We start from the raw sequence: 26,887 nt of genomic DNA, 5'->3' as shown, positions 1-26,887 counted from the left end.
TTCAAGCAGCAGTTCAGACATGCTGAATGTCGCTAAACCAGATGCAATTTGCCATTCAGCCCCTCAATGTAGGACATGCGCTTAAATCCCAGATAAATACTCATGTATCTGGTTGCTTTGCACTGGATTCCTGGGGAATACTGTTTTTGTTTTATAAAGGATTTGCCAGAATTACAGTATTCCAAACAAGGTCTTACTAGTGGATTGTACAATTGGAACTTTGTCTCAACATTTTGCTTCCCTTTCCATCACTTTCCCATATTATCTAGAAGATGCTAGCCACTGTGTCACTGTGCCACTCAAAAATGGAATCTGCACATATAAATCTTCCAATGCATTGCAGAGGTTTCTTATGTGTTTGCGACTAGAGCTAGAAAACAGGCAATTCGAAGCAGGCTTGTTAAATAGACAAAATGGGACTTTCAAATCAATATCTGATTCAGAGTGTATAATTGATTTTGGAACAGCTATTCTGTGTAAAAGTCAGATGGAACTAAAAAACGTGTTTAGCACCTGATCTGGTGGTAACAGGACATGTTAGGTAGGAGTAGTGTCAGACTCAGAAGGTAAGAAAGTAATTCACCAACCATGCTTTTGTGGTTGGCCTTTAAAATATGCACAAACACGAGGTAGAGTGGTATTTCTGGTGGTATGGTGACTAAGTCATGTTAAATGACCACTAGCAAAAGCATTCAGAATTAAACTTGAGTCTCCAACACCTAGCTCAGACACATTTACTGACCCTTCATATTCTTTTTTTTTCTCTGTTTGCATCTACTTTACAGCTACCGTATTTAGTCTTGTACTTCTGTAACAGTGCGCCAAATCCACAATGTGATCTCTCACTCTGCCACGCCCAAAGTCATACAGACAGAACATTGTGAGAAGCTATTCTTTTCTGCACCTTTTGCAGTTCTTTGAATATCTGTGTCTTTTAATACTTGGTCAATGCTGATGCAAGAAATTGAGACGTTTTCCTGCAACTACGACAGAGAGTAATTGTGCAGAGAGCAATGTGGAGGGGTAGGTCACATAAACCAGTGAAACTTTAAAATGAAACTTTATATAAACCTTTATTTAAATGTCTGTCAATACCCGGTATTCATTTGCATGATACTAACAGGCGTGCAGTATCACTTTGCATTTTTTCTTCCTCTTAGAGATAATTAACACATTAGTGTTAAGGTAGGTGTCTCCACACACCTTTGATGGCAAAGAATCCTCTCAGCCTGAGTCTAATGTTATGTGGTTACTCCTGCCTCTGTTACCATTGAAGGACTTTTCTGTTCCTCACACATGTGCCCTGGTGGGGGCCATTTTGCTCTATCGGTTTTTTCACTGTTTAGTCAGTGATAACTTCCCCCAGACCTCATGTGGCAAAAGATTTGGTCGGGCCTATACGACTATTATGGTGAGTGCCGCAGCACTACAGAGAAGCAAATTTAGGCATAATACTAAACTACAACCCAGGACATCTTCCGCAAGCACACAGCAGCTGAACATACAGTATCAGCCTCCTCTGCACTGTGTGCATTGAGAGCCTCAATAATGAATAAAGGTCTGTGCCTTACTCTGCAGTGGACAAGCAGAGTAAGGGTGTTTCCTATGTGATGCGCCTCTGTCAAGCCTGCGAGGACTGTAGCATGGCAGGTTGAAGCAGCGCTTTTTTTTCTAATCTGTCTTCCCTGTGTTCTGCAGTTACTTTCCTAATGCAGGCCAGTGTTTCTAGCGTACAGGGGTGACATATGAGGTGTAGGTGATGTGACCCATCGCTCTCATTCAGTTGCCGGTAGGTGGTCAAGATGAGGATCTTATTAGAGCTCTCAGATCGGCCTAGTGTGCAAGTTTATTAATAGTTCATTAAAATAGAAACTGTGATTGACCAATCAATAGATGTATAATCCTTAAAGCCTCACCATTGTTTTTAAGCAGGTACCTCGCAGTCTGTTACCATGGCAATTCAATGCAACATTCCGCTTGATAATCCATTCATCTATTTTCTAACTGCTTCCGCCAATTCAGGATCATGGGGGAGCTGGAGCCTATCCCAGCAAGCAATAGGCACAAGGCAGGTTACACCATGGATGGGATGCCTGTCCATCACTGGGCACACACACAGATGCACTCGCATCAGGGGCAGTTTTTCCAGACGCCAATTAAAGCTGGTGTCACGCTACATGACTCGACACGACTTCTAGACGGAGAGCGTGTCAAATTTAACAACTGCAGTTGCTGAATCTCGCTGCCTTTTTCTGTCCTAGAGGGTGTCAAATTATGCGACTAGGAATCGCAGGGGGGTGACTAATTACACGATTCCCTCGCGACTTTTCATCGCGGTTCCAAATCTCGTACCGGGCCGCGAAAGTACCACGAGGTCGCCTCATTCTCGCAGCCAATCAACTTGGGTCACACCGGAATAAAGGAAAGTAAACAAACAACATGGAAAGCAAGCAGGTATCTGTCACCTTCACTGTAGCCTGTGCTCTCCTTTGTGACGAGGAAAAATGAAGAGGATACGCTGAAAAACTTGGAGTGGACTGCACTTGTTTGGTCGTGGTAGTGTACATCCGGTTGAGCTGTTGACTTACTGGCTGTTGACTGTCGCAGGCACAAGAGCCCACCCCAACGACTCGTGACTCGCTACAAGAAAATCAAACCCGTAAGAGTCGCAGAGAGTCATAGGGGCTGTTAAGGGCGCTATGACTGAGTCGCTGGGGGTGTCGCACTACACAGCTGACATAACGAGCTAGAACTCACTGTGATTTTCCTGTAAATGAAGGCTACGACTGAAAATCCTAGGAAAAGTCATGTAGTGTGACGCCAGAATAAGCCACCGGTATGTCTTTGCACTGTGGGAGGAATCCCATGTGACCCCGGTGAAAATATGCACAGCTCAGATGTATAAATACACTCTTTTTACACTGGACTTTTCCAATGTGCACGGAAACGCAAGTCTTAATCTTGAGGATGAAAATAATCCAGTTTCATTCTCTTCATCACAAAACAGCAGATGGTTTTATACACCAACTGGATAAAGTCTCAGATTGTTTTCTTTTCAAAGATACTTAATGCCGCTGTTCATGAATTATGAGGCTGTCAAGACCAGGTTCTTGAGGTTTAGAAAGAATTTCAAGTTCCATAAATGTAAAAATACTCGTCTTAATTCCAATTGCCATAAGTTCAGAAAAATAACAGTAGGATTGATCAGCAGGGCATTTATTACTACTACTGTGAAAGTCACAGGCTTGGAGTGTGTAACCACCGTCCGCCGGTATATGCAGTGCATCGTGACTGGTGCTCAGCACCACATTGCCTTGTGAGAGAGCCTGGAGGAGCACGTGTCCGTTCACTCTGAAATATGCTGTGCAGGGCACATTCTCGTATCCCGAGAAAGCTGTTAGCACACGAGGGCATGAGGGCAGGCCTTGTCCTGCTGGAATGCTGTCCATTCGGAGTGAACCTCCAGGAAGGGCAGGAGGTGAGGTTCCCAGGACCTGATCAGCGTGTGGCACAGTGCTCTGCGAGCAGAGTTCTGTGACAGCATCTCTCGCCCAGACCATTTCCATCGATCCGTCTCTTGTTCACAATTAGTGCATCGTTAAGCACGTCTGCACTCCATTTGCTGATGTCCGTCAGGTCTACAAAACCCCCTGCTTCATGGCTAAAAAGGGCTTTGCTTCACTTCCAGGAGCAAAGAAATGATCCTCTTGGTAATAAAAGACTCATGCATGTTTTGGTATTTATCTTCTGTGATTTTCAACTAGCTTGTCATTCACCAGGTTTTCACCAGGTTAAAGCCCCATCACCTGTGCCCAATCGATTCTCTCACTAAAGAGCTCATTTAGTGCTCATGCAGCAAAGTCAATTGAAAGTATCCCAGGCAGTCATGGATGAACAGTTAATCAATTAATGAGCTCAAAACACAATAATCAAAATCAATGCTTGATTATTTAAAAAATATATACATAAATAGAGGGATACATTTCTTTGACTTTATGGGTGTGTTTGCCACAGACAACTCCTGTGGCAAGAACTTTACAACAGTCTGAGATGGAAGATGGAGTGGAGAATTATATTTTCAGCATTTTGTGACGCTACATCTATGAACAGTTAAATGTGTGAAGAAAAAGATCAGCAGCCCAATTATGTAACCTTCCAGTTCTTTCCCAGTCTTCTCCGTAGCGCAGCAAGCTGCCGTGTCAGCTGTGAAAAGTGAGTAATGCCAGGCAGGAGAGGGGAAGTGGGATTCCCCTGGCCTCGGAGAAAACTGTTCATTCTGAGCATGAACTTGCCACTCCTGTCGCACAGAGATGGACCTTGCCACTGCGGCATTGTGCATTTAAAATCCACCCTGCAGGAGTGGTGTCCCATCCCATGGTTAGGCGCTTGCTCCAAAACCACACATGAGCCAGTGAGAAAAACAAAAGGGCTTTAGATAAATCCAGAGTCACAGTGAATTATCCAGATCCCTTTAACTGTAACCACATTTTTCATAAAGGACCAGCTGAGCAAGATGACAAAGCTGAGAAAGCTGTGAATCCTGCCCATCAGTGATATTCTGATGTTTTGAAAATCCTTTAGCCAGAGAGTCCCCTAAGGCTTTAATCCCAGATTCCTAAACCCTAGATCCTCACTAAAATCATTTCCAGGTCCCAATTTCATTACTTTTTTCATAGTAAAACACATAAAAGCCAGTTCCCATTAAAAGATGTGCCTGTTACCTGCATCATTGCTACAGTAATCTTTATTACTGTAGGGGAAGGATGTTCCTTTAGAGAAAACAAACAGCATAACGTGTGCAATCCACTGCTAATATGCAATAGATTTGTGGTGGTGGTGTTTGTTTTTTTACCAAGCCTTAAAAAGGTCATGAGATCACATTGCACACCCCAGTTTTAGAGAGACAAATTAATCCCAGCACTGGGCCGTGCAGGAATGTTAATCATTCCGCTGTGATGAAGAGTGAATTGCGTGGAAGGCAGTGTCCATGCATTGTTGAGAAAAATAAAGCGGTCAATCTCTTGATCGCCAGATTAGCTGTCCGCCTCGGCGTCTTTCGGACATTATCTGAACAGTAAATTTAACTTGACCCGCCCTGTGGCTTTGAGAGTGTTGGCACGTGGAGGTGGTGACAAGCCGATGGCAGCGATGACCCCGCAACATGGTTCCCACCTGTCCGATCGCCTCGCCCCCTGCCCGTGCAGCTCCCTCCCCTGACTGCCAGAGAGATCCCAGAGCAGCTGCATCCCCTCCCCAGCAGGTCAGCTGTCGGTGCAGACAGGAGGCCCTGGGTCAGCAGCTCTCGAGAGGCCTCCCATCCCCCCCCTCTGGTCCCTCGTCCAGGCCACCTGTCCATCTGGCCAGCGCTGAGGGGGTCCTGGTCGCCTGCGTGACCCTTCCGCCTCGTCTCACCGCTACTTTCAAAACACGGATTCTCTCACTCGCATCTCGTGGATGGCTTTTTAACGAAACATTCACACTTGTGTTCATACAGGGGGAGGAGATGGATGGCCACAGTTTGCCATGGTTGAATCTCTGACTAATGGTCCATAATAAAGACTCTCTCTCTCTCTCTCTCACACACCAATGATTTTTTTAAACCCGTTGCATTGACTTTTGTTTTTTTTATTGAGGCAGTAGTGTTGATCTGTTCGACCCTGGCTAATGCTTTTTTGTAAGACTGCTCAGTGGTGCTGTGAAAGGCCCTCCTAAGGGTCTCCATGGCAACATCATGTACACTCACAGGGGGTGAATCTCCGTGTCCAAGACAGGCCAGTGAAACCGAAAGAGCATCCGAAGATGGGAGACTGAAACTGCTCCTGAAATCTAAATATCAAATGGCGAGTTCATTTCCAATCCGGATATTCTGGGAAGCGTTCCCTCTTCAAAACCCGAACGTAGTTTGTTTGTTTTTTTGTTTTTTTTTATTGATTTCAATTTGAAAAGGAGGCAGCACACTCACACCTCACTAATTCTGTGGATAATCTATTCGTCCGAAATTAACATCACTATGGGCCTTGCAGTCGGCCGTCATTGAGAAAACCACCATATCGCAGACAATGTGATGGAAACAAAAGGAGTCTGGCAACTTTTCTTTTTTTATTCTAATTGTAGTGCAAAAAAATTAAACAGGTGTCAACTAAATTGATTCTGGTAGTGCAGCATGTGTGAGGTAACTGGGATTGATTTGTTTTGAATACATTTTTTACAGGGATTGCAGTTATCATGCGTAGTTTTGTGCAGTTTTTATCGTAATATTCATCCTCCAAGTGTCATTTATAATATCATTGACCACTCTATTGAATCATTAAATCATTTGGATGGAACACTGGAAAGGTTAAGTAAGGTAGCAGGAATTCATCACAAATGCAACTTAATGTAGTTGTGCTGATATTCAAAATTACGTTCTCTCCATTATATGGTAAAATCAAACAACTTTTATATTGATACTTAACATTGTATATTAAGTGAAATTTGTGAAAGAGTTCCTTTCTGTTTTTCCACTGAACTCATTAAACTTGAAAGTGTTTGGCTTTTTTCCTGAGTGGTGATTCATATTAGTTCTAGGTATTAACAGAGAGGTGTCTGTTTCTCTTTAGTCAATCCCCAAGTCTTTTGAAAATATTTAGGAACATTTCCTGTAGGAATTAGTTAGTCAGTGTCACTGCAGCTGTCCTAACAATCTGTGCATTTGACCAGTGATTGTGAATCTCCTTCATGCTGCATCTTTGATCACATCCGTTTTCACAAAAAGGTTTTTTTTGACAAAAGTCAAATGTTTCCTGTTTCAGGCTTAGGCTTAGGCCCTGTGCATTACATGCTTTTTAAAACTCTTTTGCATTTTTACCACAGGTGTTTTTTTATATGGCTGCTCTACGCTGTGAATACCTTGATTATGGCAATTGAAGTCAGTGTCGTGGGCTGTTCTGGTCATGTACAAAGAGGTATTAAGAACTCTGCCCATTATGATTTTTGCTGTCAGCATCATCATGAGTTCCAGTAGCCAGTAGGATGGTACACCAAGCCGGCCGATTTAATTTCTGTTGTTCCTACAAACCTTTGTTTGAGTTATAATGTCAAAAGGGCACACATTTTAAAAACGAGTTCTCTGGCCCACAACGGTTGTTTGGCCATTTTCCAGGGAACGTTCTTTTCAAACTGCTGGCAGAGGATTTGCTGGCTGTGCCTGACGGAGACACGTCAGCAACAAAGCTCGGCGTGGAAGATCGGAAGATCAAAGTTGCAGTGAATCAGAATCAGTATACCAATAATAGTATACAGTTGCACTTTCTTACGTGAATCTGCAGGGCTGGCTGGAGTGGGGGCATCGTGCATTATGAGTAGACAGCTTGATGTCGTATGCCTGCTATCAAGAAATTCAAAGGCTTGTGCGAAAAGTGTTTGTTAGACTGGAAAACTACATACTCTTTAATTGCATCTTATTGACTTAACGATTACAATTGCTTCAGCAAAAATATAAATTACCTTCAATTCAATAGATGAGATTTATATTGAAATGAGATTTATGCACTTTAATGGCTGAATGGCTGTTTTTCCATCTTGGAAGGTTCTCATTTCCCAGGCAATTTAGGAGGAGCAAACATTTGCATTGTCTGACAAAGTACTACAATTTCCTTTTATGCATTGCTGTACAGATTAGATGCTGTCAGTTCAGTACATATTTCATGCATTGATGTATTTCTTGCCCTCAGTTCATAGCTAATCGTTTGCTAACCACTGACAATCTGATGAGAGTGGCATACAAGCAGATCTAAAGATTAACCCAACAGTGCATCATCAGAGTGATAAGGTTAAAATGACATTTTAGTTTAACGCTTCCCCTGCCTTTTTTAAATGATCTGCACTGTCAGAGTTTTATGAATTAAACATGTCATGCATACAGTATATGGGTATGTATAGCTTCATTTGTTTTGTTTAGTAAATTGTAAACGTTCATTCTTTCCCTGGTCCTTCCATGTGTTTTGCAGTTTTTAAAACCTTTAGAAACACCTTGAAATAATAAGCTTTTTTCAAAGGCAGAATTGAAACACTGAGGAACAGCGCAAAGAATCGGATATCTAAAATGACCCGAGTTGAAATTCCCAGCAACCCATTAGAGCAGGTCACCCAGTTCCTTGTTATGAAATAGTGTGATTAATTTAACATCATTAGGTTTAGTTTTAAAAACTATTTTTGTGCAGACGTGTCTAATTAGTGTTGAAACAGCTAACCCAAGCTGGAGTGATAGGAACTTCCTGTTTAAAGGGGATTTTAGAGGCTGTCAGTGCACTGCTGACATTAAACAGACTCTTTGTTAACTCAGGCACAGAACAGATATAATTCTGCCTGAAAAGATATACATCTGCACTTTAAACCACTTCTGAAAATGGGTCATGACCTTTTCTTAGCACCTACTACTAATCATTGGCAATATAGTTTTGACTCCAACTGTATCTATAGAATGGAACCGTGCTGAGGTCCCAGAAATATAGCTTGTCCCTCTTTTTTTAATACTGTTAATATTTTGTCCGCTTTCAAAAAGTATCAGTCATGTTCTGCAGAATATAGCTGATTAGAATTTCTTCACTCTTTAGTAAAAACAACTTTAATGTTTCCAGATGAAAGTGAACGATCATTTCTTGCCATCTTCTAAATTACTTCCTGACTGAGCATAAGTGAATGAATTACAGTTTTAGTTTCTTCACCTCTGCAACTCTGAAGAGTGAAACAGTTAATTTGCTGCCAAACTGAAAGAGAAATTAGTTCAGTGGTTTCGACTTTGCCTCTAGCAGATTGTTATGAATCTCGTACAATTGTCATGCCTTGCAGCATTGCCAGTTGTCAGGTTTTTCATCTGGATCAGAGTTTGGTGGTCCAACCATGAGGTAAATGAAAGATCATAAAGGGCATGATGGTCACAGGTTCATATGAGGCCAATGTGATGTATTCTGTGATACCAGCAATACACTGAAATGAAATATTTTTTTTTGCAGGCTGAAAAAAATCCTAGCTAATGATGAGCTAATAAATTAAACTTTTTTTTCTGATCAGTTTAATTATTGCAATGACGGGAATAATTTGTCCTCTAATGAAAAGCTTAAATTATTAATGAGATAAGGCAGGAATATCAGTACCTGTAGAAACCTCTTAACAGTTTTGCATACACTGGCAGAGAGCCAGTAGTTCTCTGATCCCTTGTCTGCAGGCTCCAGCTGCCCCTCTGTTTCTGTGGAATTAATCTCTTCCTTTAATGTACGACTCAGAGGCTTAGACACGTCTACAGGCTTAGATGAAACAGAAATCGTTTTTCAATGCAAAAGATTTGCAGGTCCAAAGACGCGTGTTTCCAATTCCAGAAGAAAAAAGTGGCCTCAAGGATGTTGTTCTTCAAAATGCAGAACTTAATTTAGTAATGTAGAAGCTGTGGGAGAAAATCTTTGTGGTTTTATTTTTTTAGGGTTGCCACTTCTTTCACGTTAATGCACACAATGAAAAGCTCACCCAAGTCTGCAGACTGTCAATAAGACCATTCACCTCGGCTGATTGCTATATGATGAGCCTGGCGGAAAGTTTCGTGATGAGAGGACTTTTGTTTGGAAACCGCCGAGGTCTCTGCTCAGGTGCCCTAATAAAAATAACCCTGTGGTTGGGTTTGAAAAGCTCGGGTGCCGCTTACGGCGTGACTCAGAGATGAAGTGTCTGACGCAGTGGATGTCGCAGTTGTTTGAAATCAGCCCACGAATGCCCTTTTCTTCTTCTTATAAGCGTGTGTCTGTCTTCGCAGCTGAAACCCAGACGCCGAGATGGGGAAGCAGAACAGCAAACTGCGCCCCGAGGTCATGCAGGATTTGCTGGAGAGCACGGACTTCACCGAGCACGAGATCCAGGAGTGGTACAAGGGCTTCCTCAGGGACTGCCCCAGCGGGAACCTGTCCATGGAGGAGTTTAAGAAAATATACGGGAACTTCTTCCCCTACGGGGACGCGTCCAAGTTCGCGGAGCACGTCTTCCGCACGTTCGACGCGAACGGAGACGGGACGATCGACTTCAGAGAATTCATCATCGCGCTCAGCGTCACCTCCCGGGGGAAGCTGGAGCAGAAACTGAAGTGGGCCTTCAGCATGTACGACCTGGATGGGAACGGCTACATTAGCAAGTCGGAAATGCTGGAAATTGTTCAGGTATGATTTAATCTGGAGCCACTGCTGGCTGGTTACTGGCACGAAGCGCGGGTCGCTATTGACGGGGGGCCGGAGGTGGAACACCAGCTAGAATCGCCTTCGAGTCTGGAGCGCTTATCGGAGAGGTGTTTAAGTCATAACAAAGGAATGTGGGAACCGATAGCCATCCATCCATTTCCTGATCGCTTTATGCAGCACTGGGTCGCAGGTGGAGCTGGAACCTATCCCAGGAAGCAGCAGGCTCAGGGCAGGGTGCACCCTGTATGGGATGCCAGTCCATCGCAGGGCGCGCACACACACACACAGACAGACACACAAACTTAGGCCAGGGCCAGTTTTTTCTCAGCAGCCAGTTAACGTAACGGTCTGTGTTTGGACTGTGGAGGGAAACCAGAGCGCCACACAAGAGCATGTGGAGAGCGTCCACACTCCGCGCAGATAGCGCTCCAGGTCTGTAATTGAACCCAGGGCCCCTGCGCTCCAAAGCAGCAGGGCTAACCCCTGCTCTACCCTGCTGCCCTGAAACCGACCGCCTTTGTTGCAATTTGAATGCCACTCTTAATGCCTATAAATGAGTTCACGACTGAGCTAAGGTATGAGGGAGCGGACGTTTTTTTATAAACTATGAAGCTGGGGTGTTTACATAAGGTGAAGGTGCGCTGCTTAAAATGTATTCAAAAGTTAACAAACACCACACGATAAAGCAATAGCAGAAGAGCAAGAGGAGAAGTACACACAATCACATTCGTCTGATCCCTTCCTTTCGGATTGTGTGGGTAAGCGTAGTATGTCGTGAATGTAACTTGTGGACTTGGGGGCAGTTAAAGGGATATTTACATAAACCCCATTTGCTTTAAAGCGTCTGAAAAAAACAGTAATACACCTCCCCGTGTATTCTCAAGTGTTTGCTCTGATCGGGGTTACAAGGCTCATTCGCTTTAGAAGAAGCTGTACAGGGTGTTTCGGGACCCTCTGTGAAATGTTTCCCTTTGGAGATCAGCTGAGCTGCAGCCCTGAATGTGGATTAGAATGCTCCAGCATTCTGCCAGAGAAAACGCTACAGATTGGTACTTGAGTTGGTTATAGTGCGTTTCTTTAAAAAAAAATCTTTCAATTTGAAAACACTCCAAGAATATGAAGCAAAGCATTTTTTTGGTCATTTCAAAATTACGACAGGGCTTTAAGAAATACTTTGTGTCATCAATATCATTCCAGTATTCAGTGCCATGATTTCAAATGTTTTCTATGGAGTACACTGCTGTTTCAGTTTGGATCATTTGCCAAGTTTTCTTTGTCAAGGTTTGTCAAAGCTGAATGAAGTGAAGTACAGTATATTAGCATTACCCACTGTATGTCCTCAAGAGACTTTTACAACGTCTTTCCTTTACTTGAGGATTTGATGTCAAGAAAACAAAGCTGACAAAATCATAACACCTCCCCCTGTTTGCACATCAGGACAATAAATGAAGATCTACATATAAACTCTGCCTTATAATCAAAAAGAGGGGCAGCATAAGGAGCAACAAGAACTCTGGAGTCCTAATGATCTAGCCCGTTTTGGATAATCAATAATGAATTGTACCTAATTAATCTGAGGATTTCTCCCAGCTGTTTCTTGAAAGAAGCCAGGTGTCCTCAAAGTCCTCTCTGCTCAGGCCTGAGAAGGTTCAGTCCTTCTCGTCTGCTGGTGTGGGACATTCCTTTATGCCTGGGAATTGCTTCTGGTTGCTCGTCTCTGGGTTGATTCCAGGGCAATAATGCATTTTTTTTTTGCTTCAAACACTGTGGTTTTACCCCCGAGCAAACCACTTCTCCCGTCCACCCGGCTCTGTGGAAGGGTTAGAGGAATTGCCGGGGGGTAGGTAATCCCTGGGATGAATCAGCACTTCATCCTTGTGGGAAGTCCCGTGTGCCACCTCCTCCTGCTACACGAGCTGAGTCACATTTTACCCTGGTGAGCCTGCGGGGCTTGGGTGCAGATTGCAGTTCAGATCAAAATACTTTATTCACCCCAGGAGGGCAATTTAAGATTTTTCTTCTTACTTTCTAATCGGAGTGATCCTCAGTTTTTCTTCCTTGTAATTCCACTTTTATTATGTTCAGGAGAGAGGCCTCAATATGGGGAGAAAGCAGGCTTTTTTTCCCAGCAGCTCCTTGGATTATTCTGCTCTAGTTCTGACGTTTCTGACACCTCGTTCCCGGGCCCATATCTACCAATTTATTCAGATTGTTCTCCGATCAAATTGCACAACACGGTTTGCCTGAGGCTCCTGAATACTGAGTGTACTGAATATACGGAGAGGATTGACCCTGTGAACCACTTTCTTCAAGAGCCTCTGAGATTTATACTTGCAGACATATATGCGTTTTATTTTTTGTTATGTATACAATTCTCGTTTTTCGGTGGCTCTATTTGTTACTAGATTTGGGTTTTTTGGGGGGTAAACTAGACTTTTATGTAGCATACCAATTGATACAAGATAATGTTTAGGTGTTTAAGGGAAAGAACCAAATGTAAAACACAATTAAAAGCATTCTGAGAAAGACAGAAAAGACTGATGCTGAGGAACGTTACTTTTAAAAAGTAGCCCATTACAGTTTAGGGATTACTTCTTAAAAATAAGTAACACATAGAGGAAATTGCTTTTAAGAGATAACAGGCACTTTATATTGATCACTGTAACTAATAGCCTTTTAAAGTTAAGTAGCCCATCTTCTTAATTTGAACATGTAATGCCAAACCTGTAGATGAAATGGATTAGATATAAAAAGCAACTGTCTGCAACACCAAAGTGTTTTACAGGGATAAAAGGAAAACTGATGGTTACAATCTGGATGTGGAACAGTGTTTGTTGAGAAAGGTTGAACGACCACAAAACAGTGCTTTTGTGAACGATTTCAGTTACCAGTAACGAAGAGCAATTTGGAGAGTTAACAACTGAAGGTTACAGTGGGAGTGGTGTAAATTTCTTTCATAGAGAAACGGTCTGCCCACTTGCACTGAGTGACTGTTTTGAGTTAAGAATGGCATATGTCCTAGTTATGCTCTCCCTCATTTCTTTGCAGAAAGCTCCCTTCAAAGACTGTTTTAATTTTAGAAACAAGTGATTAGCTTTGCGACTGTGGGTTCTTTCCAAATCAAGCTGAGTGCACTCATTCTTCATATCAGTGCTGCTGCACAGAGCCCAGCTCGGTTCAGTTTGGGCCTGAGTCTCATAATGAGAGCCAGCTATGGAAACCTCACCCTTTCCATTTACATGACATCAGAGTAGCTAAGGTCGGTATATTTGCATCACGTAAAAACACTCTAAAGAGAGTAGGAGCTAATACTTGTAACTTTGAGCTTTATTTACTGGATTGTTTAAACATTTTTTACATTGTTTCAAGAGTCTTTCAGAAATTAATTGGATTAATTGGATTGTGACAGAGGCTGATTTAGATTATGCCATATGAGTGAGCTTGAATGGCCATATACTCTAACTGAGCAATTTCCATTTTTCCTTTGTGTTCCTTTGTGCTCTGCTAAAATGTCAGCAAGTGGGTTATGTAAGACTTTAGAGTTAATATTGTAAAACAACGTCGAGAACTTAATCTGTATTGCAAAGACCTTGCGAAAAAGAAAAGCTCTGCTGTTGTACAGTATATTAAGAGTGTCTGTTTATTGTACTCTGAATGTCGAAAGGCAGGAGCCTAGCACCAAGGTGTCACAAGCTCAGATAGTATGTGTGTGACTCATTGGTCACTCATGTGTCTCTGTGTCTCCCTCAAATCACAGGATTTAAGTAGATTAACTGTTCAGTGATTGATCTGTGGGATGAATCACCGGCTTCAAAACTTTTTGAACTTACTGACGGTTGAAAATTCCTAAAGTAGAACAGTAATGTTTGTTTGACCTATAGTGTTTCAACATTTGTCGTAATAGTAGACACTCCCAGGCAAAATCGCATTCGCTGTACACATTTTGGATCTTAATTTTAGATTTCCTTTTTAATGTGAACACTCTGTTATGCCAATTTATATATCCGTCATTGTAATAGAGCTTTGGGAATTTAACAAAGGACTTAATTTAAGAATATTGAAAACAAAAAAAATGAAACCTTAGCCATTATCTCACTGCACAGTCACATTCAGGCATAATAAAATAGAAATCGTTTTGGGACCTAATACGTCTGGACAGGTGATTCATGGGAGGTTACCTGAAATTCAACTAGGAAGTTAAATGCCAGTTTGCTTGGACAATTGAAGCCAGTCACCAGGTCCCAAGTGTGCTGTGTGTTAAAGTAGAGAAGCAGGTAACAGATTTCAGTTGGTCTGAAAGATGGTATCAATATCGATCAGCAGAGGGCTGAAATGCACGTTATTAAAATGGAAGGAATCATTTGTGAAAAGGGGCATTTTAAGTTAAATGTGATAAGGAAAAAAAAACAGTTTGGGAAGACTATCTACTTGTTTATCTCGGGCCAGGCTCCTCAAAAACTCAGTTCTTTACTAACATATATGTGTATTGTATGAGCCTGGAGTGTTTTTGTTATTTTGCTGTTATATGCTTGAATGAGCTGCATTTCCATTTTCTGCATCTCAGTCCTTCCCATGATTCACGTGTCCCCTGAAGGTAGCAGAGGCCTGGAGTTAGACCAGCTCCTGACACTCAGTCACAGAACATGTGCACTGTGTAATAGGAAACGCCTCGTGGGACCTAATGAAGTCTGGATTTTACCAAAATGTCAGCTTGGCTTAAATGTGTGGGAACCATTCTCTACCATCTTTTAAGGCCCTGCCTCCTCAAATTCTGGAAAATCTGATGGCTGTACCCCACCAGTTATATTTAAAAAAGCTTAATTTCTGCCTTCTGACAACCCTGTTTTTTTTTACTTCTTAGCTTATTAACCACTGTGCAAAGTCATTAAAGGCATTAAAGACACGTGTAAAGACAGTGATGTGATTAATGCAGAGAGGAATAAGCTTGACTTTTTTTCCTGTCTTGAGTTTATTTTTAGAAAAAGAGTTGCACTGTGCTTGCCTTGCTGGAATTGGGTCTCCTTGTTGTTTATTCAATGGGAACTCCCCACTGCACACAGAAATGTGCATGTAGAGAGTGGCACAATCTCAATTAGGATGCATCCTTGTTTCTACTGTATATTGTGTCTGGGATGCAGGTTTACAAAGCTGTCTTGTTCAGCAAATAGACGATGCCAAGGACACAAATGTCAAGATCATCCTTGGCAGTCAATCCAGTGCCAAGAAGTTGTTGGAATGCTACCGGCTACAAGGCTCATATATAATTTATCCTTTTTATCATTCCAGTCAGTGGATGTCTGTCTGTCATAGAATATGCCATAAACATGTAAAGTAAAAGATGGCCAGACAACTTCTGTCTATGGACATTTTTGCATATTTTAAATAAAAATAACGATATCTTGATTTCCGTTCTCTTGGGAATCAGACTCATGAGAGGTCTGACAAGAGCCCTCCTGACCTAATAAGACCAGATTAGAACAGATTTTTTGAAATTTCAAGATTGTGCTAGATTTGTTTGAAGTGTTACAAGGATCTCAGTGCATATAAATGTGCAGTATGCCTCTGGTGGTGAGAGATCCCAGCTGGGGAGATATCATGGGCTGAAAATTAAGAATCAGTTTTTCGGTCTCTGCATCTCTTTTATGCTATATAAAACTGCTCTATTTCTGTGAACCCAAAGAGTAATAGGCCTGTATCCAAACGTCCACAACTGAATTTCGGTGCCTGGGGTTCCTGAATGAAAAGAGGCAGGATGTGAATTGTGCCGTGCTGTAGCGTACATGACTCTCCACTTCGATGCACTATGATAGTTCACATGACCAGACCCCACATTAAAAATAGCAAATTTCTGGTCACCAGATCTGCGCAGCTCAAGCATGTATCGAACACCTGCACCAATTCTTTGATACTCCTGGTAAATGACCAACTCATGCACTCCGCTACAGTATATATTCCTCTGTCGTTTGTAAAAGAAGGGATATTCTATGGTGACTTGGTGCTTGCACTGAGCTAAATTTGACATCCCCCACGATTACTCTCAAGACAGGCTGTTTAGATGTTTTTCAGTTAAGAAGTTTCACCTATGTTTCAGGGTGGAAGCTGCTATATTATTCTACACATGTACGAGCCTTACAGTAGCTGAACAATAGTAGAGTATACAGAAGGTGATGAATGATAGTGATTTCTTTTTAAATGGACTTTTTTGACAGAATTTCATTGGGAGCTATCAGTAATACAAAGAGACATTTCATGTTTTTTTGTGAAATTATCAGTTTAATCGTACAGCAAGCCTTGTGTCTTAACTTTATTCTCACATCTGCCTTAGGACACATCGCATAGAGCCAGAAGTAAAGTATTCATGTGCTTTCAAGTGAAAATGTAATTACAGTGTTTTGAAGTACCTTTAGGTACCTTAAGTACCTAACAGTCCATTATTGCATTACTTGTCTATACGGGTGTAAAAAGTAAATATTTCTGAATGTTCTTCCTGGTTCTGTAGCATTTTGAGATGATCGTTTCAGTCGCAGTGCTGTCTGCTCATGCCTGGTGTTTAGTTCTGGGAACATGCTACAGTAAGATGACTTTTCTGTGAATGAAAATTCTCCCACGTTTGATCTGCCTCCTTCAGTCTCTTCTTTGCCACCTGCCCTCTTCCTTCTTTAATGAATTAAGTGCATACATATCTACATTTATTTGAATTTGTCATAAAAAACCTAGAAATAAATGTATACAGTTACCGGAGCCACGAGAGAAGGGAGGTGCTGGCGTTCCAAACTTTCAACTACACTATTGGGCTGCTCAGATAAAACAGATGGTTAGTCGGGGTCCAAGTAGATGTGATTCTCTTTGGTTTAATATGGAATCAGTAGTATGTTAGCCATTACCCATACAATCCCTACCCTAAATCAATGACTTAAGTCAATTGAGACATCTTTTAGATACATTTGTAATATACAACACTCTCCTAGCCTGGAGGGATGTAAGATCATACCTTGACTTTCCAGTTTACTTTGTCTTGGAGATAGACATTGAATTACTCTTGTTTGTCAGGTAGTAAGAACAAAACCCAGACATGCTGCCCTCTGGTGGTCACACAGTGCCTCAGCAAGCATTGCTGCCACAGAACACTTCCCTTTGTCATTGGCCTCCCACAGGCTCTCTAGTTTTCACGGTAGTCTTGACAGCGTTGCGTGACGTATGAATCACCCATTAAAACTGCATGTAACCAATTACTGCCTCTGAGACCACGTTTTCCCAGCTGGAAAGGGTGCATTAATCTACATTTATGGACTCCCAGTAGACGAGCTGTTCTACATATCTTATTCAAAGGCCTTGCGTTTCATTCTGATGAACGCTGCTGCTCGTTTCAGAGGAAATGACAAAGAAGGGTGTTAGGCAGAATAATAATACAGCCGTCTCTTTGGTGAGACAGGAATTCTGCCCGTTATAAGAGTTTCTGAAAGGAGAGTGGCTTAATAACACTTCCAGCTCCTTCCCCACAAAGTGCTGACAGTCAAGTGTTTCCCCTCAAAAGACGTGCCTTCAGTGTAAAGTTCCACACCTGCTAATGGCTCTGGAAAGTGAGCTGCTGTGCCTCAGGACTGCCTTACTTTTCCCTTCAAGGCACATGACAACCCTGGACACCCTGTGAACCACAAGGTGCCGACCTGCCCTTAAAAAGTACATTGAGAGGAAACGCTGTGCTCTGCCAGCCATGTGGAGAAACGATGACCTGTGTCATTTTCTTGAGTAAAGAGAGGGCCCTGCTGTTTCCACGCCTGAGATGGAGAGCTGTTGCGTGCCTTTGTCGCGTGACCTCACTTGAGGTCTTCCATACCTGTTCATATAAACATTCAGATAGCTTGGTGTCACCCTGTTGACGTCCCCATTCATCACCGCAACTCATCGCCCAGGACCTTATTGTGAGCATGTCCATCTAGTTGTTATTGTATATGGGATGTTGACTATGTTCTTGAAATTCTGTGCTCACGCTTATCTACATGCTTGTTACCCATTGTTGTGGATCCCCGGTCGTTTTTTTATGTCCGTTTCCTTTCCCTCTGCTCCACCATTTCGTGTGGGGTGACGGACACTGACTCACCTCTGGGTCAGGAGGGTTCTTGCCCTGTCCAGCTGGGGCAGGACTCATTGCTTATTGTGTAGCAGTCAGTCGTGATTCAAAGTTCAGTCTGTAGCCATAGCTTCAACTTGTCCGTCTGGTGTTTCACAGCTTGGTTTTCCTTAAAGTCTGGTTTAAAACTGTTCTTGGTGAGTTTCCTGCAAAGCTACATTTTTGGCTACTTTTCATCTTTGTTTTCATCTTACGAATATTTGCAATAGAACACTGAGTTCTGAGTTCTGCGACCTTCTCTTGACTTCAAGGAAGGTGTTTGTGTCAGAATGAAATAAACGAAGGCTACGCTGGTTAATAAGTTTATTAACGGAGCACGTTCTCTGAATAATGAGAGCTTAAGGCACTATTATGTAACTTTTTAAAATGAGCCGTCTTTTATAAGTCACTTCTGTTTTCAGGGGTAGTGAGCGAATTTTGTTTTTTGGCAAAGTTTTTCTTAAACAAGATCGATCCAGGCAAAAAAGAAAAAAATATCAGAAAAGGAGTGCCTCAGACATCCGTCAGTAGACCGAGAGACGGTCAAAACTCAAAATCGGGGGGAAAAAACCCTCAGCCGCCAAGGCGCTAGACACGAAAGTGTGGACAGGAAGCGACTGCACGCTGAGACGAAGACTGAGCAGCAGGCCTGCCGAGCTCCATCGCTGCAGCCCAGAGAGGTGGCTGTGATGATGCAGGACAGCCTCTGCTCTTTTTGGCATCTTGAAACCACCCTGTGCTTCCTTTCCAGACGTGTGACCTGTGGGCCCCGATTCAGGACTCGAGCTAAAACAGGCTTTGGCTCCAGTACAAAACTGTTAGAGCGTCACTTGTGCAAGATGAGTCCGACATGGCTTTTTGTTTCTCAGCTAGGCTGCTGTTTTTATGTCCGTGTGTATGTACCTGCTCCAGATTTCTCGAATTTAGAATCGCTGCCGTTGTCCAATTTATATCTTGTCATTGTGCAATCACTAATTGTTATTCCCCTCCTCTTCAGCATCTGAAATTTAGGGTTCCAGATGTGCCCCTTTTTTACCTGCTGACCCACGCCACAGCTCCTAGAATTGTAACATTTTTTTAATGTTGTATTACAAGTATTGTCAGATTTAGCCAAACTGGCAGATTGACAGAATAAACACGGCAGGAATGGTGATACGTGGTGATGGTAATAGGAGGAGGAGGGGGTAATTCCTTATTCTTATTTAGTGCTTCTCTGGACACTCCCCTCAAAGCTCTTGACAGGTGATGGGGACTCCCCTTCACCACCACAAATGAATAGTCCCTACCTGGATGGTGCCACAGCAGTGAAAGTGTACAACACATCCACTATCAGTGGGGGGGAGATACAGCGCTTTGATCTTCAGTCTGCTGGAGACACAATAATGCACACAAGCACTGCTTTCAGTTAGACACATAACCATGTTCCCACCCAGTGAAACAAGGCATCTCTCTGGCTTTGGCTAATGGAGAATGCTGGCGGTGTTACAGATATATTGTACATTATTTAATGAAGATGCAATAATTGCAAATACATACCATTGTACAAAGGTTTGATATTTTGCATTGTTTTGCTGTTTAACTCCGGTTTCTTCGACATGCAGAAGCTCAGTTCTGCGGCAGTCTTCTACTGAAATCTTGACCGTTTTGCTTTTAGCTAACAATCTTTATATATTGGTTTCTTGTGCAAAAAGTAGACTTTTTGGCTTTATTGATGTCTAGATGGGAACAAATGGTGTTAATAGAAGCTTTCTAGCATTATAACTCCTGATTATGTCCAAATGTCAAAGATATTTAAGACTGTAGCGCAGCAGTGCATGTATTCAGATATTTGCTGTATACTAGCTTTTTCGTGTCCAGTAGATGTACCTGTGCAGATTGAAATTAGCACTACTGAAAATGATGGAGCTTCCTGGCACTCATACAGTCATCCGTGTAAAGGATGTAAATGGAAACCATAACTTGTGAAAACATCAGATCTGCAATTAGACTGTTGCAGGCAATTATCTGTCCAGTTACCAGATGTTGTGCGGTAGATTTTGCTTTCAAGCTCTTTGTCTCTGAAACAGACCTGTTCATAAGACCATCACCCAGTTTAATGGCAATGGTCTTACAGCTGCCGAGCGTCACCCCAGACATCTGTCATGTATTACGTCAGGAGACAGAAGGGCACCCACAGGGCAGGCTCAAAAGGACCACTGTCAGCTAATGAAATACAGCCAACAGGAGCAAAAGTACAGCCTGTCAAATCCAACACACATCTGGCTCCCGAAGACTTGTCGTTGGACGGAGCTTTTTGTGGACTCCAGCCCATGGAAGATGACTGGGCCGCTGAAGCCTGTGGAGTTCACCTCTGATGTACCGGAGTTTCTGCAGCTCAGCACCAGCTGATGTGCGGTTGTGGAGAAAAGCAGGTGACAGCGGCCCACCCACCCCCGTCTGCAGGGAATGGTCCAGGTCCCGGTGGCACAAACACAGAAATGGGCGTAGCCGGCCGCAAAGCAAGCTGGAAGGAGGGACACCCCCATCTTCCCCGGATACAGCACTGTGCTCGCATCCGCAAAACCACCCCCTACCTTTCTCCCTTGGAGTTCATTTAAAGTCACGTGCCAGTATATCTCACTTCGAGCACAGTCAGAACCGCAGCCTTCTGGAAGAGGAAAAAAGCCATTCAAATCTACTGTGTGTTCCAGAGAAGGCGAAGGATACACCCCTCTGTATATGGAAGAACCTGGACAAAGATGTCACTTGGACACTGCTTGAAATGCGGCATCCTTGTATTATCCAAACCAGTATAGTTGCTCATTTTGTTTTGCCTGCACAGTAGATTCCTCTCATTGTTTGTAAAGCCTATGAGAGGGTTGCTTATCAGAGTTTCTGACTTTCTGTCCCAAGCCTTTTTTTGTTCTCTTTGCATGCAGGGTTGTATTTTTGGTGTTTGGCACAAAATTTAACTTTCTTCTTTCTGGGGATGGGGGTGGGGGTGGGCTTTCAATTAAACAGACTAATGAAAGTGCAATCAGGGCTTGTGCTGATGACAAAGTCATCCGAGTGTGAATGATGGTAAGCTGATAAGGCCACATTGTCATAACAGGGTCATTTCTATAATATTGTAGTAACAGCCTTGATGTCCACTTCTGTTTACATTAATAGGAAAGCTTGGTGATTAACAAGAAGAAGAAGAGAGCCGTATCATGACACTGCCAAATGACCATCTTTGTTAACAGTAGATTTCTATAAAGTTATGAACTTCTCACTTAATACAGCTTAATGTTTAGCTGATACCACTCAGAAAATTACCTACATAGATGCTATTTTTCATCTAATAACATTCTCATGAAACTGTTATTCTAATGTACAGCGTGCATTAGAAACCTTGTATGGTGACTAATAGTAGTAACTGTAATAGCAGTAATTTGTAAAAGCCTGATTGAACAGCGGTATGGGTGGCTCTGCATTTTTGTTAGCTTTTGTGGTTATTAGTTTCCTGTGTGGAAAGCCACAGTGGAATGATTTCACTGAAACACACAGGGTTTGCAGCCTGATGTCCTTGCACTGTTAGTTCCTTTGATGTCATATTTATTGCAGGTTCTGGTTTAGGGGCACTGCGCACTGTTAGCAGAGACAATAATCTCTGCGCCTGTCGTGCTTTTTTCTCCCCAGGCAATTTACAAGATGGTCTCCTCAGTGATGAAAATGCCTGAGGATGAGTCGACCCCTGAGAAGAGGACGGAGAAGATCTTCAGGCAGATGGATACCAATCGAGATGGTAAGGTCCTCTCTCCACAAGGCATCTCAATTCCAACAGCCCCATGGTTAATATCAGTGGTGGCGGCATTGTATTTCCTGTTTGTGACTTTGTATTTAATGTGCTTCAACAAGAGCTTGGACACTTTAATTTTCCCATTCCTTCTGGTCAGGTCTCATCTCTGTATTGCATTCATACCTGAGAGTGGCTCATTGCTGTTGTCACTTTCCATTCTATGGACGTACACCTTAGAGAGCAAAAGAAACCTTCCATGACATTACATTAACTTGTCATTGGACCCGTGTTTCCATTGCTAGTAGCCTGTTGGTTCCACGGATCTCATCCAGTTGTATTTTGAAGGATTCTTCCGAATCTGGTGCTTCTGAGGGCAGAGGAAGGAACAGGAAAGACCTTCATTTAAACAGCCCCTGAAGTTTCCACAAAGGAAGGTTGTGGAACCTGGTCATTATCTGGCTTTTAAAGATCGTCTTACCTTAGAAGGTGTACCCGTGCAGCTCTAAAACTGGTAGCCACTCAAGATCCGCAGCGTGTCATGCCTTTCGGGAACAGAGCTCTACTAAGACTTCGCTCTGTCCAGTTGATGCTGTCGAGCGATTTGAATCGGGTCAGTAGGGGGTTCACCAAATGGGTTTTGTGGCAGGGTTCTTGGATGAAGGTACAGGTAGAGCAAGAAGTGTCATCCATAGGTAGAAGAATGATTGAATGTCCAAAACAGCCAGAGAGCGCCACCTGCTGGTATAGCTCTGCAGTTTCTTTTAACTGGCAAAAATAAAATACCTTGTTTTTCAGATAATCACGATGGGTAAATTACACTTCCTTTACAAGCAGGCTGCTCAGTGTTTCTTCAGTACACGAATGTACAGTAGTTGATTGAACAACACCGGTGTCCGTGTTCCACAGCATGAGAAACATCCCGGTAGTTTAGGAACAATTGTGGTGTCGTTTCTACCAAATCGGAGCACATGAACTTGTGCAGTAAGTAAAGAACTAACCATTCATTTACAATTCTGTAGCGTCTATTGGGTCGTGAGATTAGTTGAGCAATGTGATGTTGTGAGTTGAGCTGCTTGATAAAACCATAAGATAGGTGACAAACAAGAGGTTACATTTGGCCCACATAGCTGATTTGGTTGCAGTAGTATTTAATAGCTGTTTCCAGAAGTAAGTGATAGTATTGTCATGGCTGGGTAGCTTGTCCCAGACTCCCAGAACTGTTTTTTTATTTCAGCGTTGGCTCTGAGGGCGACCTCTGGGTTGATTAAGTCAGCGCCTTTGAGGGCCGTGAATTCTTGCATCGGGTCCTTTTGTCGTCTTCATGCTCAGAACAAAATAGTTCTGCTTTTTTAGGCTGTCGGTAAAAGACCTTAGGACCAGGAATGTATCCAGTCTCTCTTCTCTAGACTGATTCCAGCGCAGCAATATACTTTGGTAAAGCTGCACGGTATTATCTAAATGAGATCTTCCTAGTGCATTTTGCAATTGTAACTTAATTTCCTTTACTTTAAATTATACTCTTTATTTAATGTTGTTGCCTTCTGCCCTGTCTGATGGACTCTCCAGTAACACCACACTCGTTTAATGATAGCCAGTTTATTAACTGTGGCATAACGGGTAAGGGGAGCTGGTCATGTGGCTAAGGCGGAGATGTTCCAGTGTGCCCTGGGATCTTGGGAGGGCGGTGTTCTGGGCATCCTCCATTCCTCCCTCATCCACTAGGGGTCGCTGCTGAGGCAGTGTTCAAAAACAAAAAAGCTCTGACTAGGAAGGACAAAGCAGTTTTTTCCCCCCGCCAGATGAAAATGTGCTCATTACTAATTGTTTTTGTTTTTTTTATTCTGCATTTTTATTTTCCAGGCAAGTTGTCATTGGAGGAGTTCATCAGAGGAGCCAAGAGTGATCCCTCCATAGTACGTCTGCTGCAGTGCGACCCCAGCAGTGCCGGCCAGTTCTAGACACAAGGCAGAAGATGGATTGTAATTATTATTAATTTTTTTTTTTGTTTGGTGGTTTATTTTTTTTCTGTTTGCATTTTTCAAAATCCCATCGTCAGTGGTGACATCGCCTCTGTAAGGCTCAAGCAAACCCCACTCATCCAGCGGAGGGTCTGGGAGCGACTCTCCCATCAGGTGTTTTGCGTCTCTGCGCCGTCTGCAATGCAGGATGGGGAGCGGGGAGGAACGCGGGGTTGACCGTTCTCTCGGTGACCGGGGTTTCCGGTCAAGCACCCAAAGCAAGGATGGAAACAGAAAGCAGAAAGAGAACGAAGCCGGACCCTGCCATCACAGTCACGCTGAGAGTCGCAGGGCCGGATGTTCAGAGATCTCTCTGCTCTCCACGTCTGTAGGCAGAGACTTGAGGCGCCGGGTCTTTGCACTGCACATGGAGAAAATCCAGATCTACAGGATTGGTTTTTAGCTGTCCTCTTTTACAGTTAGTATTTCTGCAGTGCTCAATCCTTTCAATTAGCTACCGGTACTGAAATGGTATAGATTTAACCAGAATTTTTTTTTTCTCTTTGTAGATAATGTTTTAAGTAGTTAGGTAAAGATTTAGTATGTTCTCTCACAGTGTAGTATGGTTTCAGAAGCTACTGTGTACAGCAGATAAAGATATTTTTACTTTTTATTCTTGTAATCTTGCCACAGAATAAGACAGCATGAAACAGCTGCAGTAAAGACTGGTAAAATCACAGAAGACCATAAGCACAGATTTAAATCAAGTCCTACAATGTTGCACAGGGTGCTTTTGATCCGATGCAGCAGTGTTAATGATCATTGAATTGGAGGAAAGAATCCAGCACATTTAAAAATAAAGACTGAAATCCACCCTGAAATGCAGGCTACAAATTAATAATCCAGATGTCAGGTGTTGAGTGACTCCAGAAATGTTCACATTGAAATAGCATTGCCTTCTGCCTGTTCATCTAAGAGTAGGGTCAAAAACTGGAAGAAGTTGTTTGATGTTCTTCCTGTACAGTCATGCAGAACATTTGTGGTAGGATTATTTGTCTGGACAGCTGTGAGACATAGAACAATCTGGTAGGATCATATCACACTTGTTTCACACAGTGGTGCTGTGCATGATGCAAAATGTAAGGAAAGGAGTCACCTCAAAGGAGGTTATTAGTAGAATTTCTGTTGAAATCATTTGATCTTCAGTGAAGTGCAGCGCAGTAGGTAATTTTACACAAGCAGCTGCAAACAAGGGAAATGACTTTGTGAATTTGGTTGAAACATAGTGCTGAGTGTGGTGAAAGTTAGGCAGGACACAGGTCATTGACAAGACGTCTTTGCACAAAGGGCTGCAGGAGTATGGAACAAGGTACCCAGACAAGTATTTCAGGATGACGCCCTGCTAACTGAACTTCAAGAAAACATTTGGATGAGGTCTTCTCAAGTAACTTCTAACAAATAAATGGACTAGATCGGCTGAGTGGCCATCTGTTCTGTCTGAAAAGTTCATAGAATAACTTTGTACATCAGCTTGGTGTGAGGCAGTACAGACCCTAGTGCTGTTTCCTGTCGCTACCAGTGTTGCCAAGTCTGTTCTGACCAGCTGTGACCAGGCAAGTAATCGGCCAGTCTGAGGTGCGATGTTCCTATAGGGCATCTGTTTTGTTGTTTTTATGGTTTGGAGAAAGGAAATTGTGTTTAGATCACGGAAACTGCATGTGTATGCTTAAATTACATTGGAAAAAAATGGCGCAGAGTTTCTGAAAAGAAGTTACAACCTGACAGGGTTGGGGGTCAGTTCCAAATAACACAGTATTTGACCCAGTGGGGAATGAGGAAACAGTGGAGATTAGAAAATCGTCAGTGGAATTGGAATCGACATTATTGGAGTCTGGAATCATCAATTCCACTGAAAGAAAAGAGTAAAAAAATTCTAGCAGTGAATTGCTCTAAAATAAACAATGAATAGTAATCCTGGTGTTGCCTCACTCAACAGTTAACATACCTAACTTTATGATTTTCTCACAGTCACAGTTGCTATACATTATGAGCCTGTGAAAGTGTAGGTTTCCATGCAGAAGGCACATCACTTCTGACTATTGTTCATGAATCAATCTGTGAGCATGGTGCTTGTCTTGTCCTGTATTAACTCACAATGAAATTGCACTGCTGTAATCTTCCCTGCTGCCCTATTTAAAACCTAGCCTTACAATCTCTTTATTGAGTGCATGACAAGGGTTACTGTGTGTGTTAGGATTAGGATTTGGTTGCTGTTGGACTGTGTTTAAGAGCTCTGATGATGTGCAAGACGCAGAATTAGAGGGGGGGGTGGAGGAACACAATAGAGTTCACGTTCCTTGTTTTTTCCCCCTTCCTTGAGATTTACACATCGTCAGAAGTGCCGCATCATGAAGGAAAACAACAGTCTTTCACCTCAAAGAGAAATCATTGTGCTGTTTGCAGGCATTGCAAAAATCAGTCTGAGGTCCAATGAAAACTGCTTTCAGTTTCTGCGGTTTCCTCAAAAGTTTATTATGCAACATTTCCCATTTACATGTATTACCCATTTCATCCAGCCTTCAAGGTTTGGTGCATGTTTGCATAACCAGTAAGTTGTATGATTCAAGTGTAAACTAGGGAAATATGGTGTACATCTATTATCATTATATACATGAACTAATAGAGGTTCACTCAGCCTCCGTAATGAATGTTTTTTTTGTGATCAGTTGGTTAAGTGTATCCGATCCTAATGAGAAAGTAATGTTTCAATGGGTAGCTGTTACAGGATAACAGTTTTTTTTCCCATATGTTGCGACAGTCATGCCTTATGCTGACTGTGGGCTAATCAGGTTTCAGTGAA

General features: G+C 42.6%; 1 protein-coding gene across 5 annotated transcripts in view; it reads left to right on the top strand.

Annotated features, from left to right (window-relative positions):
• Nucleotides 1–26,887, top strand: part of LOC148651040 (neurocalcin-delta) — a 96,281-nt gene that overhangs the window by 64,477 nt on the left and 4,917 nt on the right. For all 5 annotated transcript variants that reach the window (XM_088600828.1, XM_088600832.1, XM_088600829.1 and 2 more), the window contains 3 exons: nt 9,785–10,181; nt 21,970–22,075; nt 23,930–24,048. In XM_088600828.1, the coding sequence (XP_088456954.1) occupies nt 9,804–10,181; nt 21,970–22,075; nt 23,930–24,027 (582 nt within the window). In that variant the 5' untranslated portion in view covers nt 9,785–9,803 and the 3' untranslated portion in view covers nt 24,028–24,048. The remainder of the gene's footprint in view (nt 1–9,784; nt 10,182–21,969; nt 22,076–23,929; nt 24,049–26,887) is intronic.

Source organism: Lepisosteus platostomus, chromosome 12, assembly GCF_059453375.1.
Source record: "Lepisosteus platostomus isolate fLepPlt1 chromosome 12, fLepPlt1.hap1, whole genome shotgun sequence".
NCBI lineage: Eukaryota > Metazoa > Chordata > Actinopteri > Semionotiformes > Lepisosteidae > Lepisosteus > Lepisosteus platostomus.
The sequence above is the reverse complement of the archived record's forward strand: the minus strand, read 5'-3'. Positions and strand labels throughout refer to the sequence as shown.